The sequence below is a fragment of the Mytilus californianus genome, unplaced genomic scaffold (genome assembly GCF_021869535.1).
Source record: "Mytilus californianus isolate M0D057914Y unplaced genomic scaffold, xbMytCali1.0.p SCAF_5, whole genome shotgun sequence".
Taxonomy (NCBI): domain Eukaryota; kingdom Metazoa; phylum Mollusca; class Bivalvia; order Mytilida; family Mytilidae; genus Mytilus; species Mytilus californianus.
Genome location: NW_026262701.1, coordinates 47,271,342 through 47,296,194, shown reverse-complemented (window position 1 = coordinate 47,296,194; position 24,853 = coordinate 47,271,342). Strand labels below are relative to the sequence as shown.

General features: G+C 32.6%; 1 protein-coding gene across 1 annotated transcript in view; it reads left to right on the top strand.

Moving 5' to 3' along the window:
- Window positions 1–7,571: 7,571 nt before the first annotated feature.
- The window catches only part of LOC127702009 (uncharacterized), a 91,730-nt gene continuing 74,448 nt past the window's right edge, over window positions 7,572–24,853 (top strand). Inside the window, exons 1-14 of the mRNA XM_052205987.1 lie at window positions 7,572–7,578; window positions 7,722–8,285; window positions 9,055–9,618; window positions 10,383–10,499; window positions 11,109–11,234; window positions 11,511–11,537; window positions 13,426–13,543; window positions 14,558–14,700; window positions 20,556–20,670; window positions 21,295–21,448; window positions 21,941–22,055; window positions 22,612–22,641; window positions 22,896–23,010; window positions 24,019–24,263. Coding sequence (XP_052061947.1) covers window positions 7,572–7,578; window positions 7,722–8,285; window positions 9,055–9,618; window positions 10,383–10,499; window positions 11,109–11,234; window positions 11,511–11,537; window positions 13,426–13,543; window positions 14,558–14,700; window positions 20,556–20,670; window positions 21,295–21,448; window positions 21,941–22,055; window positions 22,612–22,641; window positions 22,896–23,010; window positions 24,019–24,263 — 2,440 coding nt within the window. The remainder of the gene's footprint in view (window positions 7,579–7,721; window positions 8,286–9,054; window positions 9,619–10,382; window positions 10,500–11,108; window positions 11,235–11,510; window positions 11,538–13,425; window positions 13,544–14,557; window positions 14,701–20,555; window positions 20,671–21,294; window positions 21,449–21,940; window positions 22,056–22,611; window positions 22,642–22,895; window positions 23,011–24,018; window positions 24,264–24,853) is intronic.

Below are 24,853 nucleotides of genomic sequence, written 5' to 3'. Positions count from 1 at the left end.
TGATCAACACGACGGGTGAAAAATGAGGAGCAGGATCTGCTTACTCTGCGGTACACCTGAGATCACCCCCGATTTTTGGTTGGGGTTCGTGTTGCTCAGTCTTTGGTTTTCTATGTTGTGTTTTGTATACCATTGTTTGTCTTTTGATCGTTTTTCGTTTTTTGCCATTGTATTGTCAGTTTTTTTTTCGACTAATGAGTTTGAATGTCCCTTTGGTATCTTTCGCCTGTTTTCTACGTCAATTGGTCTTTGGTGGATAGTTGTCTCAATTGCAATCATACCACTCTTCTTATTTTTATATTGTAATAAAACTGTTTTAAACACCCCAACAGTCACTTTACGTAATCAACGAGGACAAAAAAAAAAAGAACGCATACCGCAGTGGGTAAATGATGATAGTCTTTAAATAGAATTTAAGTTTCCTCCGCTCCCCCTTCCACCTCCCCAAAGAAAAGTATTGAAGAAGAAAAACTACCATCCAAATTGTGTTGCATAGTGGTCCTTTGGAACGATCTTCACATTATACTAGATCAAGAATGTCTTGGTGTTTTTAATTATGATAAACAATCTGCAAATAAGACGTTAGAAAACATAGAGAGAAGATACCAAGTGGTCAATAAATAGAACAAAACAAATAAATAACAGACATCGCAATGGATAAAAAACGACGAAAAGACAAACAACAGTCGACATAATATAACACGTAAAACCAAAGACTGAGTAACAAAAACCACACCAAAACTTTGGGTGAACTTTGGTGCTCCGGAAGGGTGAGCAGTGCCTTCTCCACTATTGACATCCGCCGTGCTCCGGAAGGGTGAGCAGTGCCTTCTCCACTAGTGACATCCGCCGTGCTACTCCTGTAAATTTGTGGTGACCATTTACCCTCGTAATCCTCCAAATTGATATTTCTCTATGATAATTACTTCACAGTAGTATTTATAAGCATTAAGAAATTTTCATTTGATGCATGTTTAATCAGAATCAACGCGTTGTCTTGTAAAGCGTAATCGTAATTCTTAAACAAGGAAATTGGTGTCGTACGTATCTAAAATGTTCGATGTAATCACTGTCCTTCAATTGTCGGATTTATAAACACAATACCAGTTAGATGTATAATCCCCGCTTACGTTTACTCTTCTTTTACAAATGTTAAAACCTGATGCTTTTGATCAGTTGAAGGTAAATTAGGTAATCTAGTGCGCTACGAGAGCTTATATACATGTGTAATATTGATACAGGAAGTTTTGTCTAAACATGTCAAATGTGAGGGGTGAAACAAATGTTTCTTTTTTTTTCTTCTTAGTTAATTGATCGAGAAACGAATTTTGCCAAAGCGAAAATATGCTCGTAACAAACAGATCAAATAATTGATGGAGATGATTCGAAATGTGCAGGAAATGTTCAAGATACGGAAAAGTCAGATACACATATTAGTAAAACTTAGAAACGATGTTGGAAATAAAGAAAAAGAAATTCTATAGAAAAAGTTGTTGTTATAATGAGGACAAAATAAAAGACTGATGACAGATTACCTTCTACGATTTTTTGAGATCATAAAAACAAGTTCAGTGTAAAATTTGTCACTCAAGATTTGCATTTCTATACCTAGATAAGATAAATAAAGATCAAATTGGTCAAAGAAATCGTGATTGGCTGAATTTTCTTTAAACTTTCAAAGAGATTGTTTGACATGTCCTTTGTTTGCTTATAGTAGTCTTGAATACCAATAAAACGGAAATGTATTGAGCAAATACATACTGTATTTTGGCATTGCACAAGGTCATGATTTTCTCTGACTGTTAATGACATCTTTACACTATAAATCCGTTGGATGTTGGATGTGTATTGATTGATATTTTAGTCTTAGATACATGATGTTTTATTAGTTGTTAATGGCTTTGAACTAGTTGTCAGTAACTGCGAGTACTCTCAGATCTGTACTTAGTGTCTTTTTTTGTTGTGAGGATGTATAGATATCCTGCCAAGTCCGGTCTGTATTTTGTTTCTTATTTTTCTGTTTTGTGTCGATCTGATGAGTTAACATGGTTAAGCCCTTTTCAACTGATTTTGTATATCTTTTTCATATATTGTGTAAGGGGATGGTTGGGCGCCCGCAAATATGTGTAACCCCGCCACATTATGTATATGCAAGTTCCAAGTCAGGAGCATGTAATTCAGTGGTTGTCGTTTGCTGCTGTGTGTCATATTTGTTTTTCGTTCATTGTTTTGTGCATACATCAGATCGTTAGTTTTTTCGTTTGAATTGTTTTTTCATTTGTTATTTCGGGGCTTTTTATATAGCTGACTATGCGGTATGGCTTTTGCTCATTGTTGAATTAAGGCCGTACGATGACCTATATATAGTTGTTATCTTCTATGTCATTTGGTCTCTGGTGGAGAGTTGTTTCATTGGCAATCATACCACATCTTCTAATGTTTATAGTAATATCTAAACAAACTACATGTACATATATAATTGGTTCATTAGATTCCGTAATTTTGATCAGCAGACAACAATCACGTGGCATTTCAAAATAAAACTGTTTACCCCAATAAAATGCAATATCCTTTGACTACACGTGCTCTCAATGACAACGTCACAACAATGCATTGAATATCAAACGGAAAGCTTGATTTCACTTATAATGTTATGGTTTTGCATAAAAATGTAACAATAAGAAATGCATGCTTCATAATTGTAATTTTATAGGCCTAATGGACGTAAAAGCTCACATTACTATAGTCTACTCTTTCGCATTCCCATAAAGTTTCTAAACGAAGCATCACATTCTAACAAGTAAAATATTCTGCTTTTCATAGGGACTCGTAAATTTGTATAGGTAGAAAACAATCTCATGGTGTTTTGAAGTGATGTTTTATGTTCCAATTAAATGCAATATTCATGAGTGTACATATGCTATGCATACCATTACAATGCGTAAGAATAAACAAAAATCTAAAATTTCCCCCTGGTTTTAACATTTAAATGTTATTGTCAGAATTGAATGCTTCATTTGTCATTTTATAGGTTACATGTAAAGCGTTGACCGTATGTTCATTTTAGTAAGAAGACTTGCAAAATTTGCTTTGGTCAATGATGTTACACCAGAATACAAAGACGCCTTTCTTTTAATCTATGGGCATAATGGTCATTCTCAAAATGCATAGGTGTCCCTTAGATAGTGTTGCCAACAATTGATGCTTTCGAATTTCCATTGTCTGAGTACGAACACGGCTAATGAAAAAAAAATTTCAAAATGATGCAAAAATTCAAATATCAAGTTAATTTCAATGTATGTCCGTTTGTAAAATTTCGATACGGTACATTGGGAAATAAAATCTCAATTTTAGAGAAAACGCATTGTCATTCAAAATAAATGTTGAAAAAATGCCATAACTCCCTCCTTAAAACCCTTCCAAAAAAGGTAAATCATTTTCACAAAGCCAGCAAAGATTGTGGAGCAGGATCTGCTTGCCCTTCCGGAGCACCTGAGATCACCCCCAGTTTTTGTTGGGGTTCGTGTTGCTTAGTCTTTGGTTTTCTATGTTGTGTCATCTGTACTATTATTTGTCTGTTTGTATTTTTATTTTTGGCCATGGCGTTGTCAGTTTGTTTTCGATCTATGAGTTTGACTGTCCCTCTGGTATCTTTCGTCCCTCTTTTTTTGCCCCTCATGAGTCTACTACAAAAGTATGGGTGTATGTATATGTTGATCATAAATATCTTCACGTATTCGGGTACCTAACAACTTTTGCTTTTAAGGATGTTCGCTCCTCATGTTTTTGAATTTTTGCCAGATATTCGGAATCCTCTGGTTTTATCCATGTAGTGCCATTAAACTTTTTTGCCCACTAACCCCTACTTTTCTTTGCAAAATTTGATTAAATATAGTTTAAAATGCCATCTTTGAAAATCTTATTAAATCCTTGTTATTTTTTCATACTTTTAGACAGAAAAAAAGGTGCCAATGTTAAATGTTTGAAAAATCTAGAGAGAATCATTTTCCGCCAAATTTTCATGGCTTATATCTCGAAAACAAGCACACGGACCCTTCATTTTTATCTGCTTTTTAAGTTCCTTTATTTATATACTATCAATTTATAACAGTCTTTTAAAAAGCTTATTATTTTGAAACAGAGTAGCGAACATCCTTAAATTTAGGTCTGGGCGTTCCAAATGACTGAATATCAAGAAAAAGAACTTCGGACGCACCTAATTTATAAAGTGTTATTCACATTAACCAAAATGTATGGAAAGGTGCTTTCCTTTGCCTCGTTTATCTTGATCTTTTAACCTATCTTTCTAATAATATCTTTTCACATGAGAATTAGGAATGGTTCATCTATTATCTGCTGAATATGGAACAACTTGTATGGTAGGCGTTCATTGTTAAAATTGTCTGACCTTTGCTGCTCTTTGCTTTATCAAGCTTACTTAAGCACTGAAATAAGAACTATTTGGCAGTTAGATTGATTACGTCAGCCTTAGTATATATACCTCTGTCTTGCATTTAATTCTACATTTATTTCGTTTTTCGTATAACAAAGGATGTATTGCGCAACAGCGCTCATTCTTTGGACGGTCGCCGTCTATCAGACGGTGACACTTTCGAATGCAGCAGGTCAGTGTTCTTATTTTAAATCAGGTTTCGTTGAGAAATCAGGAATAATTCGTATACATTAAAAAAAATATAGCCTTTTTGTAGAAGTGAACAGCAAACTTTTAAACTGTATTAAATTGTACAGTTGTTAAATTTGTCATTTTTATTAAAAAAAAAAAGAGTAACGTGAAGTGCATGCTAATGTGAAACAACAGAATGAAATGCAGTTAAGGAGTGGTGTCTTTGAATTGTTTATATCAAGTTTATCTTGCTGCTCATACATGCTCTACACAATGCATACATTGAATAAACTTAATGGATAATCGATTTTTTAAAGTTAGAGTCATATATCTCCCTTTACGGTGAAAAGACTGATAAAGTATGAAGCGTTACTGAAAATACAGTTATAGTCAAAATAAATCAAAAACTCCCATAACTATGTGAATTCGCACTAAAAACAAAATTTACTATGAACAAATAAATAAGGGACTTTTTTCTTTGGTCCATCATTTGATTTTTGTATTTGTTTGTCTCAAATTTATAATTACTAAATGTTATGTATGCTCCTATCTTTGTCTAGCATAACTGTTTGTTTTTTCATTATTATTACATTCTGTGTCATTTCATTTATTCGTATTAGTAACTTCAATGGTACGCTTTCTAATTTTCTTTTTCAAACGCCTTTTTTTTTGGTGCACTAAAATAATAAAATAGATAAAAACCACGTGGTTCTATAGGCACATCTTCTGATTATTCTGTAGACTTACTTAATCAACCTTGAAGACATCTAAAATCTGGACACAGTTCAGAACTAGTTTAGAAATAGCCATTGATAAAATGTGTGCCGTCTGTGACCATTTCATGTATTAGTTCCAGTTGACGTCTAGGACGACATAAAATCGAACATTTACGTTTCAAAATATGAAGTGCTATGCTAAATAATTTCAAAAAAGGTCGTTTTTGTCAGTTTTATTTCTATAACGATTATATTCTGATTTTTCCTGCTTTCTTATGTCACTTACTTAATATGATGCTTCTTTATTTTCCTTCGTTTGTATAAATATAACCAAAAGCAGACTTTTTGTCAAATTGCCTGAGTTTATCTAGCCAACTCAAAGTCTATCGTTCGGGGTATTTTTGATAGATATCGTTTTTAAAAATAGTTAGTAAAACTGTTGTGTATTCCTCTCAAATACCCTACTTTTAAAATAGTTATAACGGGAAAAATGTCCTCAAATTTTTTACCAGGATCGATTGTACAAGGTACGTGTCAGAATTTGACCTTAATAAAATGTCATGGCCCTCTTACAGAAAGTATTGTCAAGGTTCACAAATCGAAATGGGGCTTATCTAACACATGCTATTCTCTCGGACTGATAACATCAAAATATGCTTTCAAAGTCTTGATATGAAATAAATTATGCATAACGCGTTGTTTCTTTAAATCACATTTTCACGACTTTTTGTATTATTTGACTGTTAACAAATTTAAAATTAAAAGACTATTTGTTATTGTATAGGAATAATAAAAATAGATAAATAAAACTGTATATCAAAAATGAATATTTTTATTAGTTCCCTGTTGTAAGTACATATTTCGACACGTCACTCACATAGAACATTGTATATATCTATCACGTATTGTGCAAGGTCTACGTGTTCTGCGCAAAATAATTCAAGGATAATTTCTTTTCGAATTAATGTTATAACAATTTCATCATATCATAAACAGAAATGCCATTCGTACGAATTTGAAATGTCCAACGTGTTGGTGTGTTCTCTTCGAATTCTGAACCCACAATTTTTAGCTCTTAAAATTTGAACAAACAATTATTTCAACCAATACAAATCCTTGTTTCAACAAAGTCGATGACTTTTTTTGCCATTTTCCTATTGAAATATCGAAAGTGGAAAAAAAGAAAAGATTGTAACTTTATTCTCCAAAAAAATTAATTTTGGTTGTGGAAAATTCTCGCCTTTTTATATCTGAGCTGCGTCGGATAGAAATCGACCTTATGCAAGCGCACGTAAATATGTACATCTATAAGACATTGATTGATTTTGAAACATTCAAATACGAAATAAAAGATGAATTTTGGTCTGTAGGGATCTTATAGCAACTCAATTTTCAGAAAGCTACAGACATTTCTGTAGAGATTTTTTCAACCCGAAATAGGTTAACAGATGTATTGATATTCATTGGAATAAGGTCGATTTCTATCCGACGCAGCTCATCTTATGAATATATGTTTTGATAATCCTAACTTTTGTTTTGGCCAGCATTTTTTTTTTTAATTTAGGACATTGAATAATAATGGTATTAAAACAATCATTGTCATAGATAATTTAGTTTCGTTTAAGCACACATCGCCGTTATCGCAATAAATGTTCCATTAAACTTATATCAGTATGGATGAAAGGGATATTTCTAATGATTAGAAAGATGTGTAGGTTTACGTTAATGAGACAGCAATCCAACAACACAAAAACATATATGTTATTATTTAACTTAATTTCTATAAGTTGTAATAATGATTGCAAATATACCAAGCAAATGTAGGACTTTGTGCGAAGCTACCTTACTCTGTAATAAACTTATACCATGCCTGTTCACACGATCACACAGGAAGCGATGTAACCGCCCTGCGGACACAGCATTATTTAAACTCTTGGTCGATCAAATCTTGGCTCTTACTTCTTAATGCTACAAACTAAGAGAAAAGTGAACTAATGTCAATTTTCAACAGATTTTGGCCCTTGCAATGTATGCGACCAAGCTACATCTAAACAGCTGCAGTGAATGTTTTAAATATTGAATAAGGACTTTGATACATATTCATTAATATGATGAAGCAATAAAATCACTTCTTTACTCAAAGCAACATTATATTGTATTTCTTAAGGTTTTTCATTCAGACAACGTTATTCATAATATTCTTGAAAAAAATACACAAAAAGTCAGCAAAAATGGCAAGTATAAACTTTTAATCGGAAAATAATAAGGCACAAAACCTATATGACTAAAGGTACCGGGTATCCTAAATTGATTGAAAGAAAGCGGGTTTGATTAATTACATATATCTAACTGAAAATTAATGTAATTTACCTCAATTGCAGGATGTTCAACAAAGGCGGATGTAACGTTCGTTTTAGATTCCTCAGATACAGTCGGACAAACAAACTTTGCAAAGCAATTAACTTTTGTTAAAAATACAGTGAACAATTTAGACGTAGGTAGAGACAAAGTAAGAATCAGTACTGTGACGTTTAGTTCAGGTGTGCATAATCAGTTTTTCTTGAACAATTATGCCACCAAGACTGACGTGATGAATGCCGTCTCCGGGATTCAATATCTACCAGGAAGTACAGACACTTCAGATGCTCTAAAATACGTCACGCAGACATCATTTACCCCACAACACGGGGGTAGAGGTGGTATACCACACATCATGGTATTGGTGACAGATGGCCCATCATTGACCAGGGACATAACTAAACTTCAAGCACAAACAGCAAAAGACAACAACATTGCGATCTACACTGTTGGAGTTGGTCATGGTATTGACCTTGATGAACTGAAGTCAGTCTCAAGTGATCCAGACTCACGCTACTTGCTAACAGCTGACAACTACGATTCACTCAACAGTCTTTCAGAATTGCTGGCAACAAAAATGTGCAATGGTAAATTTAGCATTTATAAAGTCTGTTATTTTTTTTTACCCAAGGAATTTTTGTTAACACCGTATAATTGTCCACTAATAATAATTTATAACACTCTAGACATTAAAAAAGTACATAGAACAAATACTGTTTTAGAATAACATGCTTCTATTGTTACAAAAATTAACTCAATATGTAGCCTAGTGGCGGTATGGAGAAAGCTTAGCCCACAGCAGCAAACATGTTACTACCATAAATAATAAGTGGTATCGTAGAAGAAACAAATCATGTTTTTGTCAATTTAGACAATCTCAGTATGAACTCTCTCTCCGAGCGGTAGATGTCTAACACTTTAAATCTTTATAACACAGTTGTGCTCTTTTCTTTTCAGAGGTACCTGGCGCTAACGTATTGCCTCCAGCAACAGGTAAGAAGCATTCCTTAACCACGATGATTCTATTTACAACAAAAAATATACCACCATTTTTCAATATCAGTGTTGTTTCATACTGTGGTCCTCTAAGCGTTCGTGTCTTGTATTTAAGCGTAGATGTTTTAGACAAACCTGCAAAAACAACAAAATCGAATGATTAAAAACAGAAATAAGTGATTGGTAACAAATATAAGACCCGGTTGGATTAAAAATTAAAACCAAAACCAAAACCAAGTTGTTCTAATTGATAATTTTGATCTAGAAAAAGGCAGATGGTTAATTAAAACTTTTCTATATTTTGCAAATTACCGCTTCTCTTGTAAAATCTTGTTTAAATTATATCCTGTTTTGTTATAGGTTGTTTACAGAAAGCCGATCTGGTCTTCATGGTTGATTCATCAAGTACAGTAGGAAACCTCAACCTAGAAAAAACAGAAAACTTCATCAAAAACTTCGTAACAAAATTAAATGTTGGCAAAAATGCTGTTCATGTAGGACTTGAACAATACGGAAGCCGTCCATCATCTGAATTTGCTCTGCGTATGTACGACAACAGATATGATGTCTTAAAGGCTATTCATGGAATGCAGTTAATGGGTGGCGGTACCAACACAGGAGACGCTATTGAATTTGCCAAAACTACGATGTTCTCGCCGGCAGCAGGTGCCAGATCTAACGTCCCAAGAATAGCAATCATGGTGACCGACGGTGGTACTTCAGAAACCGCAGCTGCCATTAATCAGGCAAATGAGGCAAGAGCTGCCCATATCAGTATGATTGGAGTTGGTGTTGGTGGTCTAGTCAACATGCAGGAATTAAACAGTATTGCAGATAAGCCATCTGCAAGTCATGTGATCACCGTACGAAATTACGACGAATTGGAAAGTATTTCTAACCAACTAATGACTATGACATGCGGAAGTAAGTTTTGCAATGACTTACGTTTTGTGGAAGAAATTTGTGTAAATTATTACAATGAAATTTCCCATTAGGATCTTTTTCTTATCTTTTCAGTCACTTAAAATGAATGCTCTTTCTTGTTTGTGTGTTCCTTTTCATTTTGTTTTTGCTTCCTTTTAATTGGTTATTATAACCAATTTTACTCATTTATTTTGTGACAACATTGCTTATTTTCTAATTAAGGTATTATCATTGTTGGTGTATACTCAACTGTGATTTTTTTTATCCTTTTCAGTTCAAACAAGTATCAACTTTTTCCAGAGTAAGTATTATGTACTTCATTGTAACCATCAAAACTGCATTTTAGTATGGTAAATAATTGGACCATTGCTCATTGGCAGGTGATTTGTTTGAACCTGCAGATTCATTTCTAAAACTGACTTTTCTTTGTATCCGTCCACTCGAAGTATTACTTAATTAATTTCGTCAATTCGGGGATAGAGTTAAGTATCCAAAATGACTTATATTATAACGTAAATATATGTTTAATACTTGCTTTTGTTCTGAAAATTTGGAAAATAAGAAACATTTAAAATGAGATCGCTTATCAATTGGCTTGAAATAACGTCGTTCGGAGTAAACATACTTCCGTGACATAGACACTAATCCATTCTTGTTAAATTCTACATGTAGTCAAATGAGTTGTAAATACAGTTATGTTAAATGCATGTTGGTGAAAATTTTATAAATCTTAAGATAACGATAATATTTTTATTTTTTTTCAGATTACACTTCATGCACTGATAAAATCAGTAACTGTCAGGAATATGGATCCAAAGTGTGCACTGACTACAAACAATGGTCAGAAGTAAACTGTCGATCATTCTGTCAAATCTGTTCATGTACGTTATATTTTCATTGTTGTATGTTTATAATGTTACTAAGTCTTATGGTGAGCGCCTTATCAATCTAAACGTTAATATCCAGTGGCGGATCCAGAAATTTTCATAAGGGGGGCCCACTGACTGCCTAAGAAGGGGCCCGCTTCAGTGATTCCCTAAATAATCAACCAAATTTTTCCCACAAAAGGGGGGCCCGGGCCCCTTGGAAAACCCTCTAAATCCGCCTCTGGCCGTTTATACATGTACAAATACGTTTCATTATGAACAACATTATCGTTACCGGATGGTAGATAAGGCAACATGTTTCGTCGAAAGTTTCTTTGCCTTTTTTATTAAAACGTACAGATCTTAAACCTGGGACTAGTATAATAGTCCCAGCTTAAACTGATTATGATTTTACATATTATGTGAGAGAAAACAAGGTAAAATTACTCACTGTTTCTTGTAAAAAAAAATTTTAATCTGTTTTATAATTTGATTGCGGATAGTATAATACAACGTATACTTTTACTAAATTAGTAAGGTAATGGTTTGTCAGAGGCCTTCAGTATTTTCTCATTCACTGTATAAATGACCATGGTAACAACTTTTGTACTTTTGCTCTTTTAGATAAATACGCTGTAACTGAGACTTGTGTCGATCAACTGGGTAACTGTGCTAGCTACGGAAAAGGTTCCTGTACATCGTACAAACAATGGGCTCAGGATAACTGTAAACAATATTGTGGATTCTGCAGTAAGCTTTAAAATCTTCATTTCTTTTATGCAACACCCCATTGATACGATAGTTTTTAGTATATTCTATTATTTTGTTTCAAACTTTTAGAATATAAACTATTTGATAATTCTCCATATTGTAGATCAAATATTCTTTTTTTATTCAATTATTGATCTGTACAGTATAACAAAATAAAAAAAAGCATATCTGTTAAATGCGGAGTTTTTCTTACACAGGGAGTAACGTAAATATGAAAAAGCTAAAGTTCTAAGTTCTTGTTGTTTTATGTTTCAGCTTCTACAGCAGTAACTGGTGGATTTTGTAAGTATTTTAACTATTTTTGCTGTAATTTTTAATTAAAGGCTGGCAAAGGCCCGCATATGGGATGATTTTAAAATCCTACTTAAATGTCCTGTTTCAAATCATAGATAATGCAAAACACGAATACATCAAATTTTCAGAGTTGTCATTGAAAATCTTTAAACTAAAAGTTTCAAGCATTTTGTCGTGTGGTGACCTGTTAATTTTAGTGTTTTGGGACTGTTATACTAGTATAATAGTCCCAGGTTGTTAAAAAACATGAAATTATCCGGAGATTGCAACTTAATACGGAAATTATTGGGGTCTCCGTCATTTATTTGCACTTTAGTATCGCCCTGTTTAGTTGTCGACTGCAAAATACAAAATTGTTTGATTTTAACGTGAAATTTCTTAAACATCTGGATAATGTGAGTTCCAAGGATTCTAACTTAAGGTTTTTGTTGTTGCACATCTTACAACTGAGGCTTAAAACGGAAGGTTTTTGTTGTTACACATCAAGTACGACTGGAGCTGGAGGCAAAAAATATTACCGGGATTTAATAGTGAAACCGTTATGATAACATTATCTAATAATTTGGGGTATGTTAGCTCGGTTATCTAGCTAGCTATTTTTCATGTTCACAGCCATGATTTCATAATGATATTATTAAGTATAATTGTATGACAAAACTTTTTCCAAAACACAAACAAATATTAAAAGGTATTCCTGTTGAAAATCAGTTAATTGAATAAAATTTGGTCTGCTTTGGAGTGCTTCACATGAGTTTTTAGTATACCAATGCCCTTAATAATGTATTAAAAGTGAAAGGAAATATAAAAACATAGATGTTTGATGAAAATCTTTTCTTTGAAGACATGAATCCCATTTCATTGCAAAATAAATATTCTAATATGACGTTCTTCAAACGCTTTGAGTACACACCTTTGGTAAAATATGAATATATTGTTTGGGCTGTTCCGATCATACTCCCACGTCATATGCTTTTTTATGAATGAGCTACCCCAACGTCATTGAACAATGACGTAAGAATATAAGCATTTTACGGGAAAATGCACGATTGTGAAACCGAAAGTCATCAAAACAAGGAAACATAAACAAACGATAATAAAATGTGTTAAAGGCCAATTTTTTTTTTACATAAAAGTAAAATCATTTAAATTCATCCAAATCTATCTAAACATGCTAAATACATAATTTTAATATATATAGTTTAAGCATGTCACTGTTTCAATTTGCTCCGTTCTTCTACTTCAATATAATAGTGTGTTTATTTACAGGAACGGCAAAATTTGCCTTCACCTAGAGTGCTCAGATCCAAAAGAATTGCCGTATTTGTCCTATTAGAATAGAAATTAATTTATGGGGACCTGAATTTATACAGATTTTACCACGGGTTTGCCCATTATGCCGATAATTTACCACTCGCTATCACTCGTGGTAAAATACAAATGTATGTAGCATAAAGGGCCAACCCATGGTAAAATCAGTATTAATTCAAGCCCCCATGAATTATTTCTTTATTATAACTGCAACAGGGGTAATATAAATTGAACAATCAGATCTTACTGAGACTACATGTACATGTACTATAACACATGTGTTATTGTAGTCTCAGGTCCTTACTGTGATGTAATAACATAAGCATTGTCACATAGGAAATGTACGGGAAAGTGCACAAATTTGAAAGTGATCGGGTCTTTTGGTTATGTGTCCCGTTTGAATTATTTGTACATCATTTTTTTGTACATGTATTAACTAGTTTATGCCATGATGTGATAATTATAATGAACAAATTTCCTCTGACATTCTAGCAATCTCCAACAGTAAAAGAAATTTATAGATTACCATCAAATTCAGTGACCAGGTTTTTAATTTATTTTATTACAGACAACCGATGTGCCTACAAAGGCAAATCCTACACTCCGGGACAGAAATGGTATGATGGATGTGATTATGAGTGTGTTTGTCAAGATGGAGCCACTGGGCGTTACCAGTGTTATAATAGGTACATTATCTAAGAGTGGATAAGTTTATTATTCTTACTAAATTAACACTTTCTTTCATGTCCTAAAAGAGAGGTGAATTTAAGATACCAAAGAGATAGTCAAAGATTTTGGCCTCAGCGTTCACTGAAGAGACATTAATTGTCCAAATGCACATCTAGTGCAGTAAAATTGGTAACATTTATATTATCGAACTCGTAAGTAAAAAAGGAACTGACAATACCATGGCAAAAAAGAGAAACAACCATTAGACAATCAACAGTCTACAAAACACAACATAGAAAACTAAAGACTGAGCAACACGAACCCCACCAAAATCTGGGGTGATTTCAGGTGATCTGGAGGGGTAAGCAGTTGAAACTTGGGACTTTAAAACTGTAGACAAATAGATTTAAAAATGTAAAAGTACAAAAGTTGATTTTATCAGTCAAATATTGTGGTGTTCCATACTTTATAGATATAAGAATATGTGGTATGAGTGCCAATGAGACAACTCTCCATCCAAGTCAAAATTTATAAAAGTAAACCATTATAGGTCAAGGTACGGCCTTCAACACGGAGCATTGGCTCACACCGAGCTATAAAGGGCCCCAAAAATTACTAGTGTAAAACCATTCAAACGGGAAAACCAACGATCTAATCTATATAAAAAACAAGAAACGAGAAACATTCATGAACCACATCAACAAACGACAACTACTGAACAATGTTTACATTAGCATGATTAATATAAAAATTTCTTTAATGGTCTTAGTTAGTTTCTCTGTTTTAATTAAACAATGTTTATATCATTTGGCATAATAAACATGTAAAAATGTATACCAAAGATGATCTCACAATTCATTGTTTTGCAACCAACCAGAGATCACACAAATGCTGACAATGTTGAAAAATTATCTTTCTACTGTGTTGTCTTTCAAATTATGTTTATGAGTTATTTAAGTCTGCCTTTGCCTGTATCTTGAATCTTTCGCAGTAATTTAAATCATTGCATACAATTTAAACAATCTTTACAGATGTCCAGTATACTACAACCTACCATCTATGTGTACCCTTGTTAGAAAGCCAGGAGAATGTTGTTTACAACCCGTCTGTAACTTTAAACCAGCCATTCAGAAGTTTGAATCATCAGGGAAAGGACAAAATCAGTTTGGAATTGGTATATATCTGCTTAGAAATTACATATATCAAAAGTACAACATAATCAGTCAGAGCTCTGACATAAACAAGTCAGAATAAAATGACTTCTTCAAGTCAGAAAGTGTTTTGAAATTCTGACCTGTACGCGTCAATTTTTGTTTTGGGTAGTTTTCACTCGAGTCCGTCAAACCAGAAGTTATTTTGAATTTGCCGCCGATCTACGACACATAGGATCACGTGGTTTTTTGCAAGCGATCACGTGTTTGAGAGTCGTTGTTTTGGAAGTGTCTCGAACGAGAAGTCATTGAATATTATATTGATTATTTACGATTTTTAGTGAAAATCTAGGTCATTGTGGGCATTTTTAGAAAGGTAATTCATATTACCTCCGTATTTTCATGGGCATTTTTATATTTTTTGCCTATAAAGAAGTTCCTTGCAAGTGATTTTTTTGCTGTTTCATGAAGGCGCGCGACCTGTAAATACGGACGCGTGGTCTTTGAGATGACCTGGTGATTGACAATTCTGACTTGTTCAGGTCAGAAAATGTTGTTATGATAATGAATTGTTATTTTCGGGAGATAACTCGTGTTGTCTTAAACAATATTAACATTATTAACCAGTCAGTGCAATTTAAAAAGTAAAATTATTGCTTCGAGCTGAACATCGTCACGTGATTTTTCTATTTTTAAACTCAATCACGAATTGATTTTTTAACCTTTCTGATTCGTTCTTCCCAATGAGAAAAACGATCATTGTGAATATTGATATGATGATAATGAAATGAAAATGGGAAAAATTTTAATACAAGAAAAAGGAAGGGAGGGGTTTAACTAAAGAACCCAAGGGTTTTTTTTCTATTTTTAAAGTTATAACTTGAGAACAATAAGTGATGCACACACCTGGTCTTCATTTATGATCATGGGACATGATAAAACAAATCAAATGAAATGTAGGGCAAGTCTCCAGGGATCACCCCTATCCCTGTCCTTTCTCTATTCCTCTTTATAATGTCAAATTGATTTGAATGAAATATACCGGGCTAGTCTCCAGGTTTACCCCCACCCCCTGCCATTTGCAAATGTTCTTATATTTTGTAAACGGTAGAGATCCCCACCCCTAAACCATATATATTCTTGTATGGGACAATTTAACAAATCAAATGATATGTTTGGGAGGTCCCTGGGGGTCACCCCTACCCCTCCTGTTTGAAAACTTGTAAACAGTCGAGATCCCCACCCCTAAACCATATATATTCTTGAAAAAGACAATAAAACAAATCAAATGAAATATAGGGGAAGTCCCTTGGGGTCACCCCACCCCCTCCTGTATGAAAACTTGTAAACGGCCGGGATCCTCACCCCTTAACCATATATATTCTTAAGCTTGTAAGGGTCAATAAGACAAATCAAATGAAATAAAGGTGAAGTCCCTGAGGGTCACCCCACCCCTCATGTTTGAAAACTTGTAAACAGTCGAGATCCCCACCCCTAAACCATATACATTCTTGCACAGGACAATAAAACAAATCAAATGAAATATAGGGGAAGTCCATTGGAGTCATCCCCATCCCCCTTTTTGAAATGTTCTGGATCACCACCCCTAAAGGTAAACCATATGATATTCCTGTTCGTCATTTCAAGAAGATTTGAATGACATGCAGGGTCAAACCCTAGGCGTCACTTATGTATATCACTTTACTAGACAAAACCAATTTGTACTGGAACTTGCCCAATGTCAGGCAACCATGGGAATGACGAATTATGGGAGCTTTGTTTTGGAGACTTCGTAACAGCATCCTGTTACAATTATTTCTTGTTTATTTTAATCTGGTGAGAGACCACCTTTACATATTATATTTATCAGTATTGTGTAAACAGAATTGTCTATTCAGTATTATTTTCTTCTCACATGCATCACATCTTATTGATTACATGGATATACATGTAGGAAGATGTGGTATGAGTGCCAATGAGACAACTCTCCATCCAAGTTACAATTTATAAAAGTAAACCATTATAGGTCAAGGTACGGCCTTCAACACGGAGCATTGGCTCACACCGAACAGCAAGCTATAAATTAAAGGGCCTCAAAAAATTACTAGTGTAAAACCATTCAAACGGAAAAACCAACGGTCTAATCTATATAAAAAAAAATAAAAATTTTGGCATATTTGTTTTCCTCTGAAATTACACATCTATAATTCTTACACCAGATGCTTAGCCACATGAAGCATTTACCTCTTATATGAGACATAGAATAGTCTTTGTTTCTACAGAAGTGAGAAGAACATTGGAAGTCAGAATGTTCTGACTTATAAAAGTCTGAATGTTCTGACTTAATAAGGTCAGAAAGACTCAGAATGATCTGAAAATACTGACTTTTTTTAATGTTTAGAGTATTTTAGAATATGAATGCACTTGTCATGCTAGTAGCATAAGAAACCCTTACAAGATTTTGTTCCCAAACAACAATTTTTAAAGATATTAAGAATAACAAGTGTACAATTAAACATAAATTACAAAGTTATAAGTGTTGTGAAAAAAGCTATTTAAAAAAAATCAATAGATAGTTATCTTTCAACTTTTACATGTATTTAAAAAAACAGTGAAAATATTATGGATTATATGTACGGCTTCTTGAAGGACAACAAAGTCACCATATTTGGTCTGAATTTGTATGTTTTTTTCTCCTCAAAATTTTTTTAACATTAATAATGTCAGCTTTTTTCTTAACTAATTTTAAACATTCTTAATTATAATTAAATTTCCCCAACATTTTGCTTACAAACTCTTTAATTTCTAAAGTCAAATTGAAAGTTGTCTTCACCATGTTCACAGATTCAAAGTGTCTGAAAATGTTATATTGAAAAAACAATACTTTTATATCCTCAAATAAAATGGGCATACCATGAGTTTAATGGTCATGCAGATATGCAATCCAGGATGTTAACAATCAGAGTTTAGATTACAGTCATATAGTAATAGGCAGAGTTTTTCTTATATAATCAATAACCAGAGTAAAGATAATTGATTAATAGAGGTTTAGTTTAATATAAGTAATAAACAAAGCTAATTAATACACTTGCAATCACATACATGTAGTTAAATAAGTAAATACAGAATATTCATACAAAATTCAGACAGAAATACTGTAATAGGTCAAGTCATTAGGGACGACATCAAAAGTTCAATGTAGGATAAAAAACTTAATTCACATCACATAGTTTTTTCACTGACCCACCCACCCCCCTCTTAACTTAATTTAATTTGGGAAAGATTGATTGACCAATATGGATTTATGTAAAATCGATTTTGTTTTAAACAAAACTTGCAGCAATTTTAACCCCACCCCCAAACTATTTGATTTAAGTTTTTTTATCCTACATTGGTCTTTTGATGTCGTCCCTTAGAATGTGCTGACTTTGTACATATTGTAGTGATAGTTATGACACCCATACAACATATAGGAATCAGTCAAAAGGAGAGAAAAATTCCCGAAATTTGTCACATAGTGACATTTGTGAGTCGGAATAACAAAATATAGACTCATTAATCTCTCCATCTTTTCAAAAATTATGAACCAGATTTTATGCATATCCATTTAGTTTTTGACGGACTCTTTTAAGTCAGAACATGATTTGACCTGTTTGAGTCAGTTTGCAGAACAAAATGTCCAATCAAAGCTAGGTGTACTTCCTTTAATCCAAGAAAGTCCTTGCTTTCAGACTGCTTCTGAATCTGCCATTTTCGAGTTTATTATTTGATAAATTTTAAGAAACAATTAAGTCAATTGATTATTTATTTTAGGGGATCTTAACATATATTTCCTGTGTCTTTTATCTGACGTTCCCATACATTCATTTAATATCATATGGCAATGCCCGGCTTAAATACTTTAATAAATTTATTTTAGATTTGGACTGACTCTTTTAAGTCAGAACATGATTTGACCTGTTTAAAACAAAATACATTTAATATTGAATATACCAAATAAACTTATGGGGACCTTATTTCCTCAGTCTTTTATCTGGCTTACCTATACATTTTTAAATCAATATGACAATACTAGACTTAAAAATTGTAATACATTTAATATGACTGACTCTTTGAAGTCAGAACATAATGTGACTTGTTTGAGTCAGTTTGCACAACAGTATTTACATCAATGAAATATCAAAATAATAAATGTTTTGCTCTTAATAAATTTAGCTTAAAGTGGATGAGAATATATCTTTTTTTAACACAGTCTTATCATGAATAAGTGTCTTGTTTTTTCCTTGGAAGATTTAAAGTATTGTCATGGTACTGGTAAATGTATCCAATATTGTATTTTGTAAATCTTTTGATATTCAGAAAATTGTATGATCCATTTTTTCTCACCTGGTTTTTCTTTGTATTTTGAAATAATTGAAAGTGATGAGATAAATATATTATGTTTAGATTCTGGAAAGGAGAAGGTATGATGTCAGATGAGCCCCACTTTTTAAAACTCTTTAATTCGAAACTAGTAATCACCATATTTTTATGGAGATTGATAACAAAGTGGTAGTAATGACTGCTTCAAAGCAGAACAAAAATGACCTCTTGAAGTCAAAATGCATTAAAAAGGGGCATAAATCTTATTAGAATATGAAGATATTAAGTCACAATATTTTGTGCAAAAGCTGACCTGTGGAAGTCATTTTATGATAAATTAAAGTCTGACATAAACTGACCTGTACAAGTCATATTCTGTTGAGTGCATGAAGGGAGACAACACTTACATCAAATTATATCTGACCTATGGAAGTCATTTTATTCTGACTTGTTTATGTCAGAGCTCTGACTGATAATGACTTCAATATTGTTATTCTTGATAAAAAAAAATAAGAAGATGTAGTATAATTGGCAATAAGACAACTCTCGAACAGAGACGAAATGACTTGGAAGTTAGCAACAATAGGTCACCATACAGCCTTAAACAATGAACAAAACCCATACCACATAGTAAGCTATTAAAGGCCCCCAAATGACAAACGTAAAACAATTCAAACAAGAAAACTAACATGCTGAGTTATGTACAAAACAATAAACAAAAAACAAATATGTACAAAACAATAAACAAAAAACAAATATAATATGCAACAATAAAAAAGACAACCCCTGAATTACAGGTTCCTGACTTGGGACAGGCACATACAGAATGTGGCAGGGTTAACATGTTAATTCCTTATAAGTCCTCTAGGGCTCTGGGTAATCATAACAGTTTAGATCAGTAATGTGTTTGTAAAGGGCAATTTCATCAATGATTTTAAAGCATTCATGTAAAACAGAATGAAATAAATCTGTGTTACTTATAAGCTTACAATATATTGATAATTGTGTTTGACAAAAACATACTAGTTATTTTTAACGCTAATCTAGTCAAGTTGAACATATGTTTGTTCCGCCTGACATAAGTTCCCCTGGAAACTTTGTCTTAAACAATGCCATAACATCTGTTCCTGTTGGATCAAATATTCTTTACCATTTATTCCATTAGGAACAAATACTGATATATTTTTTTTCCAACTTGGAAATAATAGTTCCATTGGGAACTTATATTATGAAGGAACTTCTATTTCATGACAGCCTAGGTATCCCTCCTTACTGTCCAAATTTTTGGCCACAAGTTTGGCTTTTAAAACTTATAGTATTTTGAAAAGCACATAGAAAACAGAAACAAGCAATTACTTTGTACACCTACATGTATGCATAGCTTTTAGATTAAGCAAATGTCTGATGTATGAAAGTAAAATAAAAGTGATTTTCCATCAGCATTTTTTTTAAAGTAAATATATAACTACCTGTATACAGCTTTTATTTTTAGACTAATTTCATTGATACTTTTCAGATGTCTGTGTATATAAAGGAAAACAGTATTACCAAGACCAGAGTTGGACTGATGGATGTGACTTCCAGTGCACATGTACTGCTGCTAAAACAGGTCTCTACCAGTGTGAACAATTGTAAGTCTTAAGATTACAAAATTGTAGAATTCTTGTACCAAGACATGAGGCTTGTTTTTAATATAAATTTGTCATAACAGTTACATTCTCATAACAACATGGTTTCTTATACATTTTTGTACATTTTTGTATTTTGGATGAGACATTTTTTTAATGAAAATAAACATGCAAGCAAATGACTAAACCATCTAAACAGAACTAACATGTTAAGGATGTTCACTACTCTTGTTTCTGACTTTTAATCAAATATTCAGAATCCTCTAGTTTTATCCATGTAGTGCCTATAAAATTTTTGCCTGCCAACCCCTACTTTTCTTTCTTAATTTTATTACATATAGTTTAAAAAGCCATTTTTGAAAACCTTATAAAATCATAGCTTTTGAAAGAAAAAAGGTGCCAATGTTAAATGTATGAAAATCTAGAGAGAATCATTTCCTGAATTTTCAATTGATTAAATCTCAAAAACAAGGACATGGACCTTTAATTTTTTTCTTCTTTTTAAATTCCGTTATTTATATACAATCAATTTATAACAGTCTTTTATAAAGCTTGTTATTTTGAAACAGAGGAGCAAATATCCTTAATGTATTTATACATCTAGTGAAAGATTCTATGTATTTTCAGATGTCCATCCTATTCTGTTCTCCCCCAGATCTGTCATTTAGAACAGACACCAGGACAATGTTGTAAGAAACCAGTATGTGAGTTTACACAGCAAGCTGGTACCTTCTCTGGTAACGGAATGATCAGTGGAAGTGGAATCAGTAAGTCTAGAACTGTAATCTTTTAATCATGTTGAATATAAAAAGGATTTTCTAAGAAAAAGTACAGCTCTAGGTTTTCATTAAAAAAAAAAGTGTTTAAGTTTTGAATAACCAGCATAATTGTAATATACAATAAGGTACTTAGACTCCAAATGACAGTTTTAAAGACCTTGAACGACAGAAAGAAAAGAAAATTGATCATGTTGATAAGAATTTAGTAAAGGCTGTAACATTTTCATTTTATCTGATGATAGATAGATGAAAAGTAAATTCCTATTGATGTAGGACTCACGGGTATACTAGAACCTCATTCCATTCCAAGTTTCCAAGTTTTTTTTTTATCTTTTCCAAAAACAAAGTATATTATGAAACATGCTTTTATGGCCTTTGATGGTAAAAATAGAAAAAAAATAATATTGCTTTAAAGTTTCTCAAAGTAATTTACAGCATGCTCATCTGTACATGTATAAGTATCTTTTCCTTTTCTCTTTTCCCTAGACCTTCAGGCACCATTTTCTGGACCTTGTCTTGACTTGTTAACCTGTTCTAACTATGGTAGTGATGTATGTACTACATACAAGGACTGGGCCAAGAAAAACTGCAGAAACACCTGTAACTTCTGTAAGTAAAATGTAGTCTACTATTGAAATGAATTTTGATTAGAATATGAAAGGTGTATACAGCTTTTTCTTTGTGATTACCTATTTAGCTTGTGCAAGTAGGTACATTGAATAAAGATTACATTTTATCATATAATTTTTCAATTTTTGGACTTAAAATGATTTACGTATTTTTATATTAAAACACAAATAGAAAGATTGAACATTGATTAAAAACGTTAAATTTGTAATATTGTGGATTCCTTTATTTCCGTGGATCCACGAAAATTGGTATTCGACAAATAGTGATGAATTCACAGTATATGAAGTTTGGAAAGTTTACACCCTTGTTATGGGGCTTGACATTGTTTAGGTGCAAATACTTTAAACAGGAGGGGAGTTTAACACACATTCATACACTAGGCAATGCTTTGATTTAAACAAATCTTGATTCAAGTTGAATTCACCAGTTGCAAGATAGTAGGTTTACACTAGTATGGTTGATTGTTTAGCTCTAAAGTGATTTACATTAAATGATTATTGATTCTGCTAAAATGTCTATGTTTTCATATTTTTAGGTCCAAGCTCACAATCTTCAGGACCAAATGGTAAGAACATAAAGTTTGCTTATTCAGTACTACATATAGCAATAAACCAAACATTCAATCGTTGACTTTAATTTAGTTTTACGAGGGAAATATCTATGAAATCATAGTAACATTATAGGAAATAAACAAAACTGACAGTTATAACTACAAATTAAATCAGAGAAGTCAAGTGCAATATATATGTCAATGTTATAGTCAAATTTTTATTCCCAGTTTTCATAAGTTCTTCATTTTGTATTTACTTGTTGTTATAGATCATTGTGTATATGATGGAAAGTCATACAAACAGGGAGAAGTTTGGGCACCAAAATGTGATGAGAGATGTTCCTGTGAAAATGCTAAATATGGTTATTATAGATGTGTCAATACGTAAGAACAATGTAATATCAATATCATTGACTGATTTATGGGATTGGATGGCATCTCTTACACTACCCCATAATTCAGGGAAATTCGTTACCTGATTGTTATCATACTTTGGTTTTTTCTCTAATAAACAGTGTAGGTTAAAATCTGTTGAAATAAACAGTTATATTGATAATTGACCAAAAACAAATTGATTTGCAAGGTCCCCTTTTAAAATTGTTGTTGAATTTGCTGTGCAGGATAAAAATGAGGAGATGCGATATGATTGCCAATGTCAGAGACAAGTTTTCAGGACAAGGATGTGAACTTTACCTAATGAGTTGCAACCTTAGCTTAAGGTGGTACCTAACACTACAGGGAGATAACTCTGTAAAAATCAGCTAAACGTTTTAATTACGTTGTATTGTTAAGGAAATATTAAGCTTCTCAATGTACAAAATTAGTGTTTGTCAAACTGCTATATAACCAGTGAAATTTTTCTGATAAAGTGGTTGGTTCAAATTTTTTGAAATTTTTATATTTCTGTCAAAGGGTCAAAGTAAACATTTTGTCAAAATTTTATGAAAATTAAACGAGCCAAATTAATATTAGTCAAGGTGTTGGGTACCACCTTAATCACAATTACAGAATTTGATGAACTGGAAATTTACAAACAAAATGTATCATTTAAAATCACATATAAATGATCATGATCTAGATAGTTTTCATAAGAATGTTCATATTTATAAAAGGTAACAGGTTTTTGAAATGTATTGTTCATACCTGTAAGTGGTTTATTTTTTCTTGGAGTTTAAGCTTTGCAATTTAATTGGCCAAACCTGTTTGCAAGGATATATTTTTATTGTTTGTGATTTTCTAAAATCAAGTGAAGGAGAAGGGTATCTTCACATTTTCATTTTAATTGCGAAATTAGCAAAATCAAACTGCTCGAGAAAATTTCCGGTTTTACAATATCCTTAAAAAAAAGTCTGAACAACAATGCGATTCAATAAGTAAAATTGTCTATTTCAGATGTCCCAGTTATACTAACTTGCCATCAGGATGTAACCTGAACAGAAGAAATGGTGAATGTTGTCTCAAAGTACAGTGTACCAATGGAGTCTTTTTGCAATCTGCCACCAGCAGCTATTCTCTGGGTGGAGGTGGTGGAATTCAAATTGTCAATCAGAATGGAAATGTCTTCCCCATACCCACACTGGCTGGTGGTTATATCCAAGGAGGCGGATCAGGAACAGGGATGCTCCCACCCACAATAGGTTTGGATGATTTTTATATTTGAAGAGTTTTCTAAAGTAATCAGAAAGGGTACTGGAGTATTTATTTCTTAAATTTAGAATTAGAATATTTGGTGACACAGTCTGAATTGTCATTAGGAATCAATTTACACATTGTGTATTATATGAATTGTATTGAAAAATTTACATGACAACAGTTTTCTTATTAAAAAAACTGAATACCGTTATGTTCAACACATTTGAAATTGTTCACAATTTATGCTGCTTCAGCTTTAATTTTAACATGAACAAAGAGAGGCATGGGTGTATGTCACTGAGCAGCAACCCAATGCGGTAACAAAAGATCCTCAAGAGATCAACATAATCTTCAACAATCAAAACAAGAGACATGTGATAATACAATATGTCATACATTAAAAAGCTCTTAAAAGCTTAAAAGCTTTTTGAATCAATTCAATTAAACAGAAACAATCAGAGATCTGCCATCACCACAATTTCTCCAAATTTTAAGATATGACATAGAAAAACAAAGTTTCTTACTTGAGACAGACACATACATTTGTAGCAGGGTTAAGTTTGTTTGTGTGTTCTTATTTTTCTACAAGATTTTA